Source organism: Hetaerina americana, unplaced genomic scaffold, assembly GCF_022747635.1.
Source record: "Hetaerina americana unplaced genomic scaffold, ioHetAmer1.1.p SCAF_6, whole genome shotgun sequence".
Lineage (NCBI taxonomy): Eukaryota > Metazoa > Arthropoda > Insecta > Odonata > Calopterygidae > Hetaerina > Hetaerina americana.
Window position 1 is genome coordinate 32471836 of NW_027287205.1, and position 15232 is coordinate 32487067.

At 36.3% G+C, this 15232-nt stretch overlaps 1 protein-coding gene across 1 annotated transcript in view; it reads left to right on the forward strand.

The window, feature by feature from the left end:
- Nucleotides 1–15232, forward strand: part of LOC139695295 (A disintegrin and metalloproteinase with thrombospondin motifs 7-like) — a 57267-nt gene that overhangs the window by 31026 nt on the left and 11009 nt on the right. The window contains exons 9-15 of the mRNA XM_071593993.1: nt 1429–1573; nt 7248–7343; nt 8695–8904; nt 10248–10362; nt 13259–13383; nt 13471–13594; nt 13679–13799. Coding sequence (XP_071450094.1) covers nt 1429–1573; nt 7248–7343; nt 8695–8904; nt 10248–10362; nt 13259–13383; nt 13471–13594; nt 13679–13799 — 936 coding nt within the window. The remainder of the gene's footprint in view (nt 1–1428; nt 1574–7247; nt 7344–8694; nt 8905–10247; nt 10363–13258; nt 13384–13470; nt 13595–13678; nt 13800–15232) is intronic.

Below are 15232 nucleotides of genomic sequence, written 5' to 3' on the forward strand. Positions count from 1 at the left end.
ACACTAGCTTTCATTATTACCTCAAGTTCTTCCCATGCCTCTTTTACCATTACCTCAAAATATACAGGGTATACTTAAACAGCACTAATGATAACGGAAACCCCTTTCTTACCCTCTTCCTAACACTGCTCATTCTGACTCTTTATCCACCACTCACACCTGAGCAGTATGAGATATACTAATAATACTGTAATTAAAAATATCTGCCTATAATATCTATGTGAATAAGTGTTTACTTGCATATTGGAGCATGAAGCCCATATGTTTATCCTACATTTAATGAGAAAACCTTCCCCAATCTCATCCTCTATTTATCGCGGGTGTATATAATGCACATTTCCTGTACGTTTGTCTAGAACATCATGTCCTGTCCTTGTGATTTCCTTTAGTTCTGATATATCCATATCAAATTTGTATAATTCCCTAATGCATTCTGTCTAAGCTCCAGCTTTGTATAAAGGTAACACATCTCCTGTTCCAATCTGTGAATTTAAATTATCTTGTTTACTAAGTTTATCATAAGCTCTTCTGTCTGATTTTTCCTCTGTTGGCATCCGCAGAAACATCCTATTGTGGAATGGAATTGTCATTCCTTCTAATCTGGAGAACCAGGAGAGGGGCTCAGGCCATCCCTTATGCTCTGACCTGTCAGGGGTATCCCTGCCAGTAACTGGCTTTATTTCATATTACCTTAGTTCTATGAGTCACTAGGGTACACATACATCTCAACCAGACCTGATAAGGTAGCACATAGATTGTAGCAGATATTATTGTTGGCATATACAGAAAATGAATTTCAACTCTGCGTAGTGGTTGATCCAAAATGATGATGGAGGCATGATCCTCCTCCATGTAGGATATTTTTGGGTCCAGTTAAGCTCAAAATTGATGTCTGACTTAATTCCCTGACACTAGTTTCTAATACCTATCATTCCCAAAGAATCAAATTTTCTACTGCAAGGTGTGTTGAATTCTCTAAATTAGTCATATTACCTACTTTTAAATTTAACATGATTTTCAGATATAATTTGAAGAAAAAAGGTTATAAAATTATTTTTGTTCATTTTATCAGTGATTTTAAAGGCAATGTACCATTTGTATCAGTGCTTACTGCATTTCTGATAGTAAGTACTAAACCTGATTAATATAAAATAAAACAATACTTGGTTATGAAATATTTTTATGAAGGACTATATATTAGTTCATTTTGAGGCTTCTTTAGATTTTTTCTGAATCTAAAACTTCCATTAGTTATCATGGAGAACTTTTGAAATAATTTTTTGTGCATTGGTTTGATTGATTGAACAAAACCTATATCTCAATGGTTAAATTCTTAGTTTTTGGCATGTATCACTCTCTTATTGTAAGCAGAGTATTTTTCATTTAGGAAATAAGGTGGTGTTAAGTTAAAGCAAATTTTTTTTTAAGATTGGGATTTGGAAAATGCCTGGAAGATGAGCCTGGAGAGCATGAATTCAATATTGTAGATCTACTGCCAGGTGTCGTCTATGGAGCAGACTATCAGTGCCATTATATTGTGGCTCCAATGGCTAGAGAGTGCACATCTGGTCTGGTAATGAAATCATTAATCATTGAAAGTATTTTCAGGGCTGCTTACATGCTAGGTTATTTAGAAAATTTAAATTGTTCATAAAGGGGAATGTCAGTCCCAATTGTGAGAATATTTTCCTCAAATCACCATTTATATTCACACTAAAATCTAGAACTTGCTAATCAGTTAATTTCCTTGATTAGTGTTCAAATGGCAATGCTCTTGAGCCACAAAAAATCTCTGGTTGAACTGGACATTTTCCGGATGGCTCTTCCTAATTTTATTTTCCTGGATGAGTTTTTCATGATCCTAAGTTCTCAAATTGCTATTTTTATGTGTACATCTTTCTTGAAGGAGTTTTTCCCAATTTTAATATCTATTAAATGGTTGTTTTCCTGATTTCTCAATTGATCAGTTTCTTTTTTCTCATCAGTCAACGTGGCAACACTGATAGAGATTATGTGTGTGGAATATGAACCACAATTGAGTGTGGAATATGAACCTATGTTTTCCTACTATGTTTTCCAGTCAATTATTGTTTTCAAAGTCAAATATTCTCTTTTCAGAAACAGTGCCATTTAGGAAAATGGTTTCAAATGGATTAGGGATTTTTGTTTTCAAGAGGAGAAATAGTTAAGAGGAGAAGTAGGACATTAGGAGAAGTAGTTAAGCTGAAATTTAGTGAAAACGCCTGTTGTATTGTTTTTCTATATCATTTATCTGGCTCCTTGATTCCTGGAATGAAACATGTATTAATAGTAGGCATTAATTACTCCAATCTTCAGATATTTCTATCCCCCCTCTGCTCCCAAAACCTTTCATATTATTCCCACACTTCTAAAAATTCCCCTCCAAACTCTGCCCCTTGAAAAACCCTCTACCTTCCCCTTCCATCTAGTATCCCCAACCCCTTCGGTTTAAACTTTCATCTCAGTTCCTTCCTTCTCTCCCTTGAGAAAGGTGGTTTCACCTCAGAAAACATTGAACAAAACCTGAGATAATGGACAACCCTGCCTTGCCCCTCAACCCTCCCTTCCTAACACTGCCCATCTGAACTCTCCATTCCTTACTCGCACCAGAGCAGTTGGAAACATTTACAGGTTGGGCATTAGCCTCTTGTCTTTGCAATCTATTATGAGGGCGATTTGAAAAGTAAGATCTCCTATTTTCTTTCATGAAAAATCAAATTTATTCTCAACTTTGTGTACATCGTTGGAAGGGTTGAGCATTTAGCTATTTTTCTACATAGTCACCTTGATGATCAATCACTTTTTTCATTTTCGTAAGCAGCTTTTTAATACCGGCATCATACCTTTCTCCCACTGCGTCACAAAGCCAACTGACGACTGCTGCTTGCACTTCCTTGTCTGACTTGAATTTCTGTCCTCCAAGGTGTTCTTTGAGAGCAGGAAACAACTGATAGTCGCTGGGGGCAATGTCTGGGCTGTAAGGAGGGTGGTCGATGATATCCCAGCCGAATTCATTGAGTAGGGTGGTCATTTGATGTGACACATGTGGACGTGCATTGTCATGATGCAAACACACTCCTTTGGTGAGATGCATCCGCAATGTCCAGCCTAGTTCTTTAGCCAGTTAAGCCATCGAGGGACTCTATTAAACTTGGAAATTTTGGGGGCTTTAAAGGAGCAAGATGTTGTGACAAAATACCGTACATACAATGTCACAGAAATTTGTTGTCATGCGCAAAGTGCCACAGTCCACAAGGTTCAAGCCAACTTTAAGCACTCAGGTTGTTTTTCCCTTTGACAAATTCCAAGAAACCACGGGAAGTGTCGCAGCGGTAACTTTTAATGGAGCCATCGGCTGATATGTATTTCAATGCAACAATGTCAGTGTGTGAAAATCATCTGCCTTGCCTAGGATTTGAACCCGGATCACCTGATGTCTGGACATCGAGGGCTCCACGTTCGAACTCTGCTCAAGGCAAATGATTTTTACACTCTGAAATTTTTGCACATACACATTAGTTTTTCCCAATTCACTCTATCAAATGCCTTTCAAAAATTTAGAAAACAGGCAAATACGTCCTGACTGTATTCTATTTTCCTCTCCATCAGTGATCTCATTACTGCAATGGCATCGCCCGTGCCCCTCCCCTTCCTAAACCCAAACTGATCGTCTCCTAAGTAATCATTTGCCTTGCTCTCCATCCTTTTGTTGATGATCCTGGGAACCACTTTAGCTTCTTGGGAAATCAAATTTATTGTTCTGTAGTCATCACATGATGTTACCTTTATCTTTTCTGGAATAGGAACTAACACTGATCTCATAAAGTCTTCCGGCCAGATTCCTTCCTCATAGATGCTACAAATCAGTCCATAATCAGTCTCTTCTTCCCTTCTTAAACCTTTTTAGTAGTTTCACTGGAATGTTGTCTACCCCCATGGCATTACTTGATTTCATCTCCCTTAATGCTCTTTCTATCTCATTGCTGAGTGTGGGAGTGCTGGAAATCATTTTAGCGCAGGCGGTGCTAGGAAATACTAATAAAGCACATATAAAGCGTTTGAATGAACAGCAGATTTATTCTGAGTGCTGTGGATAACAGACCAAGGTCAACACGGAAAGATATATTGCCATGGGCGCAACGTGCACAAGAGGGATGAACGCTCGGCGGGGGTTGGTGCGTGACTGCCCCCTCGTGGGTCAAAATGCCTAGGGTGACACCTCGCGGCACACCCCTGAATCGCACAAACAAATGAACTGCTACATCAACAAATGAACCGCCACACTGAGTATGCCCAGACCTAAGCTATCTTCATTGATGTCATATTCACTTTCTATTTCTAAGCTGGTTGGCCTAAGTTCTTTGCCATACAGTTCTGTTTCAACAATTATCCTACCTGACTTATCTCTTACCGTTAACACAAATCTTCCGTTTTTACTTCCCAATAGTGTTTTAATCTACTTGTATAGCACACCAATTTCACCCTACCTCTGCTTACTTTCCTTATCCTCATACTGCATCTTCCACTATGCTTCTTTTGATTTATTTGTTACCTGTGGCGGTTCATTTGTTGATGTAGCGGTTCATTTGTTTGTGCGATTCAGGGGTGTGCCGCGAGGTGTCACCCTATGCACGACCTATGAGGAGGCATTTTGACCCACGTGGGGGCAGTCACGCCTCAACCCCCCCCGAGCGTTCATCCCTCTTGTGCACGTTGCGCCCATGGCAATATATCTTTCCGTGTTGATCTTGGTCTGTTATCCACAGCACTCAGAATAAATCTGCTGTTCATTCAAACGCTTTATATGTGCTTTATTAGTATTTCCTAGCACCGCCTGCACTAAAATAATTTCCAGCAACCCCACATTACCCATCTCAATTTATTATTTAACTCTTTGTACTTTCTTCTGCCCAACTGTGTTTGCATTCTCCCATTCTCCCTTTCTTCTTTTTCTATGTCTAACCTTGTTGGCCTCTTAAGTTCTTTACTATAAAGTTCTTCTATATATTCCTTCAATCTCTCTTGGATTTTTTCTGTATCAACTAATATCTTACTCAACATAGGCTGTTAGCACAGATCTTCCCTTTTTACTTTTGGAATAGTGCACCAGTTTCACCCTTCCTCTGGAAACTTTCCATATCCTTGGACTGCGTCTTCCACCATGATTCTTTTGCTTTATTTGTTGCCTCTCTCAATTTACTGTGTAACTCTTTTTACTTCCTTTTTCATAGCTCTGTGTTTACATTCTTCCATTTTCTTCTCTCATCTATCTTTCTAATCATCTCATCTTTGATCCATGGTTACCTGGTCCTTTTCCCATCAACAGTTCCTATAGTTTCTTTTGTGGCTTTTGAAATCCCTTTTTTGATATATTCCCATTTTTCCTCGATAGTATACAGCTCTTTTCCCTCATTCATGATTTTCTCTACCACACTCTGATCCTCCTTCTTTGTTAATCTAGTTAATGCTTCCACTTTCCATTTCCTAATTTATTGCCCCTGCCTTATCTTTTTTAAAACGGATGCTATACTTCATAACAACTTAATTATGGTCATAGTCTGTCATAGACCTAACTATACTATAATCTAATAATCTAATTGATATCTTTCTGAGTCACCTGGCATTTTCCATGTATACCTACGCCTTTTTTGGTGTCTAAACCAAGTGTTGGTGATGGCTAAACCCTGTCTCCTGCAGAACTCAACTGCTTTCTCCCCGTGGTCATTCCTCATACCTAAACCTATATAAATATCTATATTTTCTCTTTCCATTTCTCGCTTTATAATCTCTAATTTTCGTATCCTCAGCATTGTCCTAACAAACCAAGTTCCTATTCTAACACATTGTCTTCTTTTTCTGTGTCTTTGGTGTTCTATGGCACCCCCTCTTTGGCTTTTGTCCCCTCCGCTGTTATATTACTCTATAATATATATTTTATTTATTAGGTAATCTACCGGTTAAGGTAGGTTTTTGGATGGACACAACTACCAAATAAATATTTTGTGACTCCTAACAAAACACAATCTAGCAACCAACTCTACATCAGGTCCCTCTTCATCTCTGAGTACTTCATCCCATCCCACATCCCTATCCTGTTCCTTCCCTTTCCTCATTTGCCTAACATTCTCCCCTCTATTGCAGTCTTCAATATCCCACTACCAATCAATATGCCCTTCATTCATTTTTCCTACCTCCATAGGATTTCTCCTAACAAACTCCTCTCTTCGCTCATCATACCTAGTACTTCCTCATTTGTTTTCTTCTCTGTCCATTTCACTTTCTTCATTCTTCTCCACACCCACATTTCAAAAGCCTCCAGTCCACGTCTATCCTCCTGCTTCAATGACCACGTTTCCGCGTCTATCTATCCGCATATCTACGCTCCATATCAAAGTTTTTGTATGAGTCTTTTCTTAATATTCTTACTCAATGTCCCTGTCTTCAACTCCCTCATCCTTGTGAAAGCCTCTTTGCCTAGCGCAATTCTTCTCCTTACGTCCTTACTACTTTGACCGTGTTGGTCCAAAACATTTCCGAGATACGTAAACTGTTCTACCTGCTCTAGTTTTTGCCCTCCTATTTTAATGTTAAGCTTGGCCTTTTTCTTTCTAGAAAATCACATAACCTTTGTTTTATTAATATTGATTCTCGTCCCATATCTGTTGCACTGAATTTCCAGTTCACTCAGCATTGCTTGCAAAAAAAAAATATATATATATTTATAATTCCAGTAATATATAATATTATTATATAATTCCAATGGTGCAAATAATAATTTTTCCTATGTGTGTGTGTGTGTATATATATATATATATATATATATATATATATATATATATATATATATATATATATATATGATTTTGTCGAAGTAACATGGAAGTGTTGAATAAAAAACTTGGAGAGCAACAAAAAATATAAGAACACTTGCATGTTATTTCTTAATAATTGTAATGGAATTTAACTCCATCTTCCTCGGAAGAAACAGTAGTACTGTAGTACTAGTGTCCAGTTCATTACTACTGTTTCTTCTGAGGAAGACGGAGCTTAATTCCATCAAAATTATTAAGAAGTAACGCATGAGTGTTCTTTTTATGTGTTCTTATATTGTTTGTTGCTGGTTCTTTTTCCTTCTGACAAGGTTTAAAGTCGTATTTAATTGATGCATTTTCTCAAGAGACTGTAAAGCATGTTTGTGTTGATGATGGCTGAAATGTTTTATTCAGACATGTGACAGCTTGAATTGTGAAAAGCCTAACAGTGAATCATGCCATCACACCAATATTGTCCCTGCTCCAGGAACGAAATGTGGTGAAAATAAGGTAAGAATTTTTTTTTCAAAACCAAAATAAAATATTAATTGCTTAAAATTTATTTCTTAATTATTTCTTAATTGCTTATAATTTTTCATTTCAACAAGAAAATCTCTTAAATACTATAGGTTATGCAGGTTGTTAATAGTTTTTAAAAGCTAATTCCAAGAATTTTGCATTTTCATTTCTTGTACAAGGTTTTTTTTATATCTGGAGTGACTTAACAGCTACCCAGGAGTTAAATGTTGTTACTAATATTATTTCATTTAAGATTGGTTTTGGATGGACACAGATTATGCAAAAGTGCAACAATAAATTTTCTTGTCCCTCCTAACAAAATACAAACTGACATTTGACAATATGATAAACCCTTCATCAATCCCACATACATTCTCTGATCATTCCATTCAACATTCTTTCATATTTTTTCTCCTTCCTTGCTTGCCAAATGTTTCCCCCTCTTTTATAGTGTTCAACATCCCATTGCTAATCAGAACCCTCGGCATTCATCTTTCCTACCTTCTATAGATATATTCAAACAATCTTCTCTCCTACCCTCCCATACCGAGCACTTCCTAGTTTATTTTCATTTCTGTCCACTTCACCATTTCCATCCATCTCCACACCCACTTTTCAAAAGCCTCCAATCTACGCCTATCATCCTGCTTCAATAGCCACATTTTAAACGTTAAAATATGAGGCCAAAAAAGAAAGAAGGATCAGTTTGAGTTACAAATGAGTCAGATCAATACATTACATGAGGAGGATAGAATTAAAGGATTAGTTCAGTTAAAGTACAGTAGTCCCAAGTTAAGCTTAAAATATTCATTAATTAACTACAAAAGATTGGTTCACAGCTATTTTTCTTTACATTGTAAAACCTAAAACTAGTTACTGAGTAGGAACTGCTTGGGAGATTATTGAAACATTTTATTGCCAAGTAGACAGACTGATAGTAGGCCTTAGACAGTCTGCACTGGCTGTTGTCGAGATTTTGCTAGATCCACGTGTCATGTAAGTGAGCAGATGACCAAATTTTGTATAGATTAAGGTTCTGCTTAATATGCATAAGGCTTTGTAGCACACACATGATAGTAAGTTAAAATTTGCAGTTTAAAAAAATAAAGGTCTGCAGTGCTCATGAGGTCCAGAACTGTTTAGGATAATGATTGGCTTTTTCTGAAGTATAATTATTTCGAAAGTTTTTTGTGTATTCCCTCAGAGTCTAAAGCCTTAGGTTAGAATGCTCTGGAAAAAAGCAATGCTGGTTGCCCTCATGTATTCATATCATATCTCTTATCTAAAAATTTGCCTTGTACTCAGTGTTTGCTGGCTCTGAAAGCCCTTTCTTGTCTTTCAGTGGTGCTACCAAATGAAGTGCATATCAGTAGGTGAGCGTCCAGGTGCAGTGGATGGTGGCTGGGGTGAGTGGCAGCCATGGAGTGAATGCTCACGCACATGTGGAACCGGGGTGTCATCCATGGAAAGGATCTGTAACAATCCTCGCCCACAGCACGGAGGGAGATATTGCATCGGGGAGAGGGTACACTACAAAATTTGCAACCACGTGGTAAGGTAGCACAAAAATCATGCCTCAGTTTGGCATGCATGTATTAAAAAAATATCTTTGCTATTGTTTTTCATAGGCAGTTGATGGGCCATTACTTCCAGACTACCCATAAAAGTGGGAAATCAATTTCATGTCTGAACTCATACGTAAATGAAAAGTAATGTCTAAGAAAACAACACTTTGAGTGAGTACGCCGTCCGTCGGATGGGACGTTAAACTGCGGACCCCTTGGCGCCTTTCGTAAAGAGCAGGCTAATGCCGACGCCGGGTTTCTCTCCACCCTTCATCCTTTCCTGTCCATCCCCTATGGCGCAAATGACCTTAGCTGTCGGTCGCCTCCCCTTAAAACTACTACTACTAAGAAAACAATAATAGCTGTCGTAGAATTTCACGTGTCCCAGTACCGTTCATTAAAGAGTGATTATAAATGTTTTATTTTCTAAATTTATTGTGAAAAAAGTTTTATGCTATAGATTAGTTTAATCTTGTATGTATTTTGGCAATAAGTTCCATTGATTGGACTCCAATATTGCATCAGTGGTAACCATTTAAGGTTGGAATATGTTTATTTTGCCAATGGCAACGATGGAGATAACATGTGATGCAATGAAATTTTGCTTTTTCCTAAACGTATCATCAGTAATCGCTTATATAATGCTAAATCAGGCTTAAGGAGAGTTTTTATGTACTATACTAAAAATAGGGTATAAAATGTTAAAAGAGGGGAGAAGACTTCTAGGAAAGGTGGTCTTAGAGCTCTATTTATTATTGAATAACCCTAAGAACACTCTTGGAAGTAGAAAATTTCATTGGGTGTCACTCAAACGTTGGTAACATAAAATTTGCACAGAGACATGTTTATGAGTGGTGTATTCAGTGAAACGTACAGTAAAGTCGCCATTATCTCACAATAATCAATGTGAAGTGAGCACCTCATCCTCCCTATTGTTCTGACCTAATCCCATATGACTTTTTCTTGTTCTCCAATGAGAATAAACACCTTCGTGGAAAGCATTTTACATCACCAGAAGCAGGCTTACTGAATAGGTTTCGACTCTCAATGACTGCTGCTAATGAGACAATGGGTTGAATTCAGTGGAACTTGTACCACATATACACTGTGCATTATGATAATAAAATTAAATTAAATTTTGCCCAATAAATTATGCAAATGAAAAATGTATGATCACTCTTTATTGAACAACACATTAGTTTGGAATACTGGGTATAGAATTCAGCCTTGGAGTATGGAACTAGTGGCTCGTTATACTCTGCTAACATGTGAATTAAACATGCCATAGATGTTAGTACTAATCCATCTAATTGCAAACTTCCTTTCACAGCCTTGTGATAAAAAGATCCCAACCTTTCGAGATCTACAGTGTGCTAATTATAATGATTGGGTGTACCCAGAAGATGAGAAGAAGCATACATGGAAGGCCTACCACATGCACGGAGGTAATTTGTCATGGCACTAATTAGAAACATTATGGAGCCACAGAAATTTAGTTAGATTACATATTTAAAATTTGGCAAGATCTTCAAACACTGGAAATATTGGGGACCATAGATAACCTTTTTGATGTTTTTTGACACATTCAGCCGCAGGTGCTGCCAGTTTGGGTTCTACTTCACAAATATATTAATTACCCAATGAAAAAATTTCCCTTTATATGTTTAGTTAATTGATGTGCAGCTTTTTATGTGATTATTAAGTTCAAGTGCTAGGCAGGATGGGGGAGGCCATTAGACTAATCATGATCAATAGATGGATCTAAGTGAAAATCTTATAAGTGTGTTATCATTTCAAAACTACGTACTACTGTTAGTTCATAATAGTCATAGCCACAGTTTGAAGAGTGGACCACAACAGCATGACACCGGAATGCTACAAAATAGTGCAACATGTTTATAAATAGGGCAGGTGCACTTTTAACTTGCACCACTGAGGAACAAAGTTCTCTCATTCATTTATGGAGTGGCTAAGAGCTGAAAGTTGTAAAATTCATTGGCGAATGAAAGATCAGTATGGTGATGGTACATTTTTCACTCCAGCAGTGGTATGTGGACTAGGAATTTCCTAAATAGCAGTACTTCTGTAACAGACTTCCCTTGACCAGATGAGGTGTATCAAGTTTTGACAGTATTCACCTTTGTAGCGGTGAAAGTCTAGTTTTTCTAGAGGTGAAATTTTGAAGTGCTATGATACTTCCATTGTATTCCATGGAGTTTACAAATGAAAATAATATAATTGAGGACATTTTTAATTTAAGATATTATAAGCTAAAATATTTTTAAGTTAAAGCTTTCATTTGATTCACTCTTGTCATTGTATTGTTGCACTTGGTCTCAGACTGCTTTGAAAGAGACCAAATGTATGTGGCTTTGACTAGCCTACTAAATTTATACTCTTTCAATTCTACATGTGGTAATTATGATTTCCCAAATCAGTCTGTATTGATACAACTTGAGGGCATGGCTAACTCATACTGTTGAGAAGTTGTGGGACTAGAAAACAATCAAAATTCAAGAGGTTTTTTACTTTATAGAGTTGAATGAATTGGGAATATGAGAGTATTATCCAGATGAAATAGAAACATACTTTCACAGCTAAAATCTCCTTCCATTTGCTCTCTTCCCATTTTCAGTTCACTCTTATATGAGCATAAGAGGTGAAACATGAATTTGACATCACTTAACTAGTTTCGGTTTTCTTATGGTCAGAATATTTTGCGAACATATTAGTTTGGCATGCAGCTTTTACTGGGACATGTAAATTAAGCGAGATAAAGACTTATATACTAGTTTGGTATCATTATGAATGGTAAGCCTCAATAGAATAATACATAAAGTTAGTTTGCTAATATCTGCATGAGTAGAAATATGTGGATGCCTTATTTAAATGCCTATGAATAGTTATGCCTCGCAGACCTAAATCAATCTCACTTAGTCAACTTTGAAATAAAAGGTCAAAATCCAATGAATTTCACATTATGCACCAATAAAAAATTTTTATTGTATTTTAATACCTTAATATAATTGATTTTAAAATGTTTATTCCCAAACTTGTATGGCAGGATGCCACCATACTTCCCATCCTATAAGGCATACTTTTGCTTCTCCAAATGTGCTCTAAAATCAGCCTGCATCTTATGGACCAAGGGTATATGGGTATGACTTCAATCTAAAAGCACAAGCTGATTCCCTGGAAAAATACTTACTATTAAGTATATTTTCCTGGATCAGGCATAGAAAATAGTTGCCTCTATTAAAAATATCAGTAATATCATGGTTTTGAGTCACTATTAAGCAACAGAGTTTTAATATTTTGTTGAAAGAGCTTCCTAAAAATTCTCAAATCGTAAATGTATACAATGTAGTGATTTAATTTCATGTCACATGTAGTGCTGCTGTGACACTTAATACTGGTTGGGCTAATGGGGCTCTTTGCTAATACATACATACATTGTATCTCTCCTAATAAACTCAGATCTACAAACATTCAATCTTGGGTAGCATGAGAGTGTCGTAAAGGCATAGAAAATTGTTGCTTTTAATACAATTTTGATAATATCAAAATAATAACGGAAACTAAGAATAGCATGAAAAGTTGAAATGATAATGACTTCATGGGATCTTAAGAGAGAATATTGTCATACAGTATTGAATTTCAACTTGAATTCGTGAATTACTCTTCAGAATACGGAAACAAGGCAGCTTGAAAGCCTTTTGGCTGAGGGTGTTGAATTTCTGAGATTCTATAAGAATAGAGTTTTTCTATGAAGAGAGTCTAGTTTTTGACTGTAACTATCTTACAACAGCTGATACTTGAACAGTAAAATACTAAATTTATGTAATTATGACATAGAGTTTGTCCTTTACCAGTCATGCTTACAAGACATAACCTACTTAATCATTAATATTTTCAAGCCCTATTGTATTTTTTAGTGTATAATGTGACAGTTCATGCATGGAACAACGATATTTGATCAGTTTATATACACATTTGTAGGTTCTGTGGAAATAACCTATTCTATTTATTCATTGCCTATGAGTATTTGTCTTATCGATGATTTTATGTATGTTTTATGAACTAATTAATTTTTTAAACATATAAGATATGTCTTACCACTTTTCTATCATATTTTTATAATGCCTAATTTAATGTTGTATTTCTTTTGATTTTATTACGTTGTTCAACTTTATAATACATTAATAATAAAATATTGTTACTTTATTAACATTTTATTACCACAGTATTTTTGGAATTCATTAAAAGATGCAATTTTAATTTAAAATATCCACCATCAACTAGCAATGAAACTATTTAGTTCAAATGTGTGACATTTTCCAGAGAACCCTTGTGGGCTATTTTGTATCAATGAGGAAATGAGAGTGCTTGAGATGAGGCCCAGAGTAGTTGATGGATCATCTTGTTATAGAGGAATACGAGATATTTGTATTGCTGGAGTCTGTAGGGTGAGTCCTAAATGAGGAAAGAAGGAAAAGTGTGAAACTAATCATCAATTAAACTTTGAACATGGGTTTTAACATTGTTATTTATAGGAAATACCTTGTGATCTTGATCTCAATTCGCAAGCAATTGAAGATGCGTGTGGTGTTTGCCATGGGAATGGAACATCTTGTGATTATAAGGAGGGCACTGTGGACCTTAAAGAGGACTCAAAAAGTGAGAAGCATTTTATGTATTCAACAGATATGACTCTGCTCAAACTTTATGTCCTTGATCTACTACTATTTCCTTAATCCACAGACACCCAGGTAATTGTTCAACTGCCAAAATTTTCAAGGAACATCAGGGTTCAAGAAATGAAGCCAAGTGATGCCAAAATAATAGTCATGGATATCACCAAAAAAGTAACATATTCAAAAGGGTATGGTCTTTTTTTATTACTTAATGACTGCTATTGAATCATGGCTCATTAAAGTTTGAAATCATGAAATTTTGTGAAATGGCACATCTCCAGAGAAAGACCAGTTTTGTTTTTAAAGTTTTACATAGATGGCATTTGGTTCAATGTAGTTATGAGAACAATAATAGAAAGGAACATCAAATATAATCAGGATATCTTTGTGTGCTTCATGGATTTTGAGAAGGCATTTGACAATGTAGGGTAGGTAGAGCTAATGGAGGTATTGCTAAGTGGAAGTAGACTGGAGGGATAGGCAACTAACCCAAAACTTATGTATGAATCAGATGGCCCAGGTAAGAGTATCAGAAGGAGACTCAGGATGGGCAGTAATCAGTGGGGGAGTGAGAAAGGGTTGCTGTACTATCTGAGGCACATTTAAATATACATGCACTTGTATATGATGAGGAAATGTTAATGGTAGCATGGGATGGACTGGAGCTGGGAATAAAAGTAGGTGGCAAGATGATTAGGCAAATTAGTTTGCAGATGATCAAGTAGCAGTGAGTCAGGCAGCCAAGAGAATGCTGATAATTAGGAAAGCTACAATGAAAATTTAAGATGGAGGGAATAAAATAGAGCAGGCGAAGCAGTTCATGTATTTGGGCAGTGCTTTGAGAGGAAGTGGCTTCGAAATGGGTACATAAAGGGAAGAAATGAGTTGGTGGAATAGGCATTTGCAAGAATGGAGTTTAAGACAGCAACACAGATTAAAGATTTGAAGAAAAGATGGTGAAGACTTTGATATGGAGCATAGTGCTATATGGATGTGAGGCATGGTCCTTGAGACAAGAAAATAGGCATAGGTGGGAGGCTTTTGAGATGCAAGTATGGTGGAAAAGAGAGGAAATGAGTTGGTGGAGGGTGAGGAAGACTAAAAAGATGAAGCTTTAAAAATGGTGTTAAAAGAGAGGAAATTGCTGAGGGAAATTGGATAAAGACAGAGGAAATGGATTTAGGAGCCATTAAAAGGTATTAGCTTTTGGAAGGCCATGAAAGAAGGAGGATTTTGGGTTAGAAGTGAAAAAAAGGAAGAGAATAAGCATTTTAAACAATGTGAAGGCAGGCAAAAGTTACAAAGAAATGAGGAAAGAAATAGGAAGTTTCCATGATACTTAGGAATAAATAATCATTTGCCGTCTTCCTAGGTCACTTACAAAGTACTTGTTGACTTCTTAGCTAACATTACATTGAAGTCATGGTAGCCTGCATAAAAATTAACCATTTTTTAGCTACACATACTTTCTACCTCAGATCACTCTACTCAAAATACCTAGTCTTTTCCCAGACTTTAATGAAATAATTATAAGTCAAAGTGAATGTGATTATTGTTATTTTTGTAAAAATGAATGGGATGATATGAAGGAATCATGAAATGCAGAAAATCAGGCATTCTT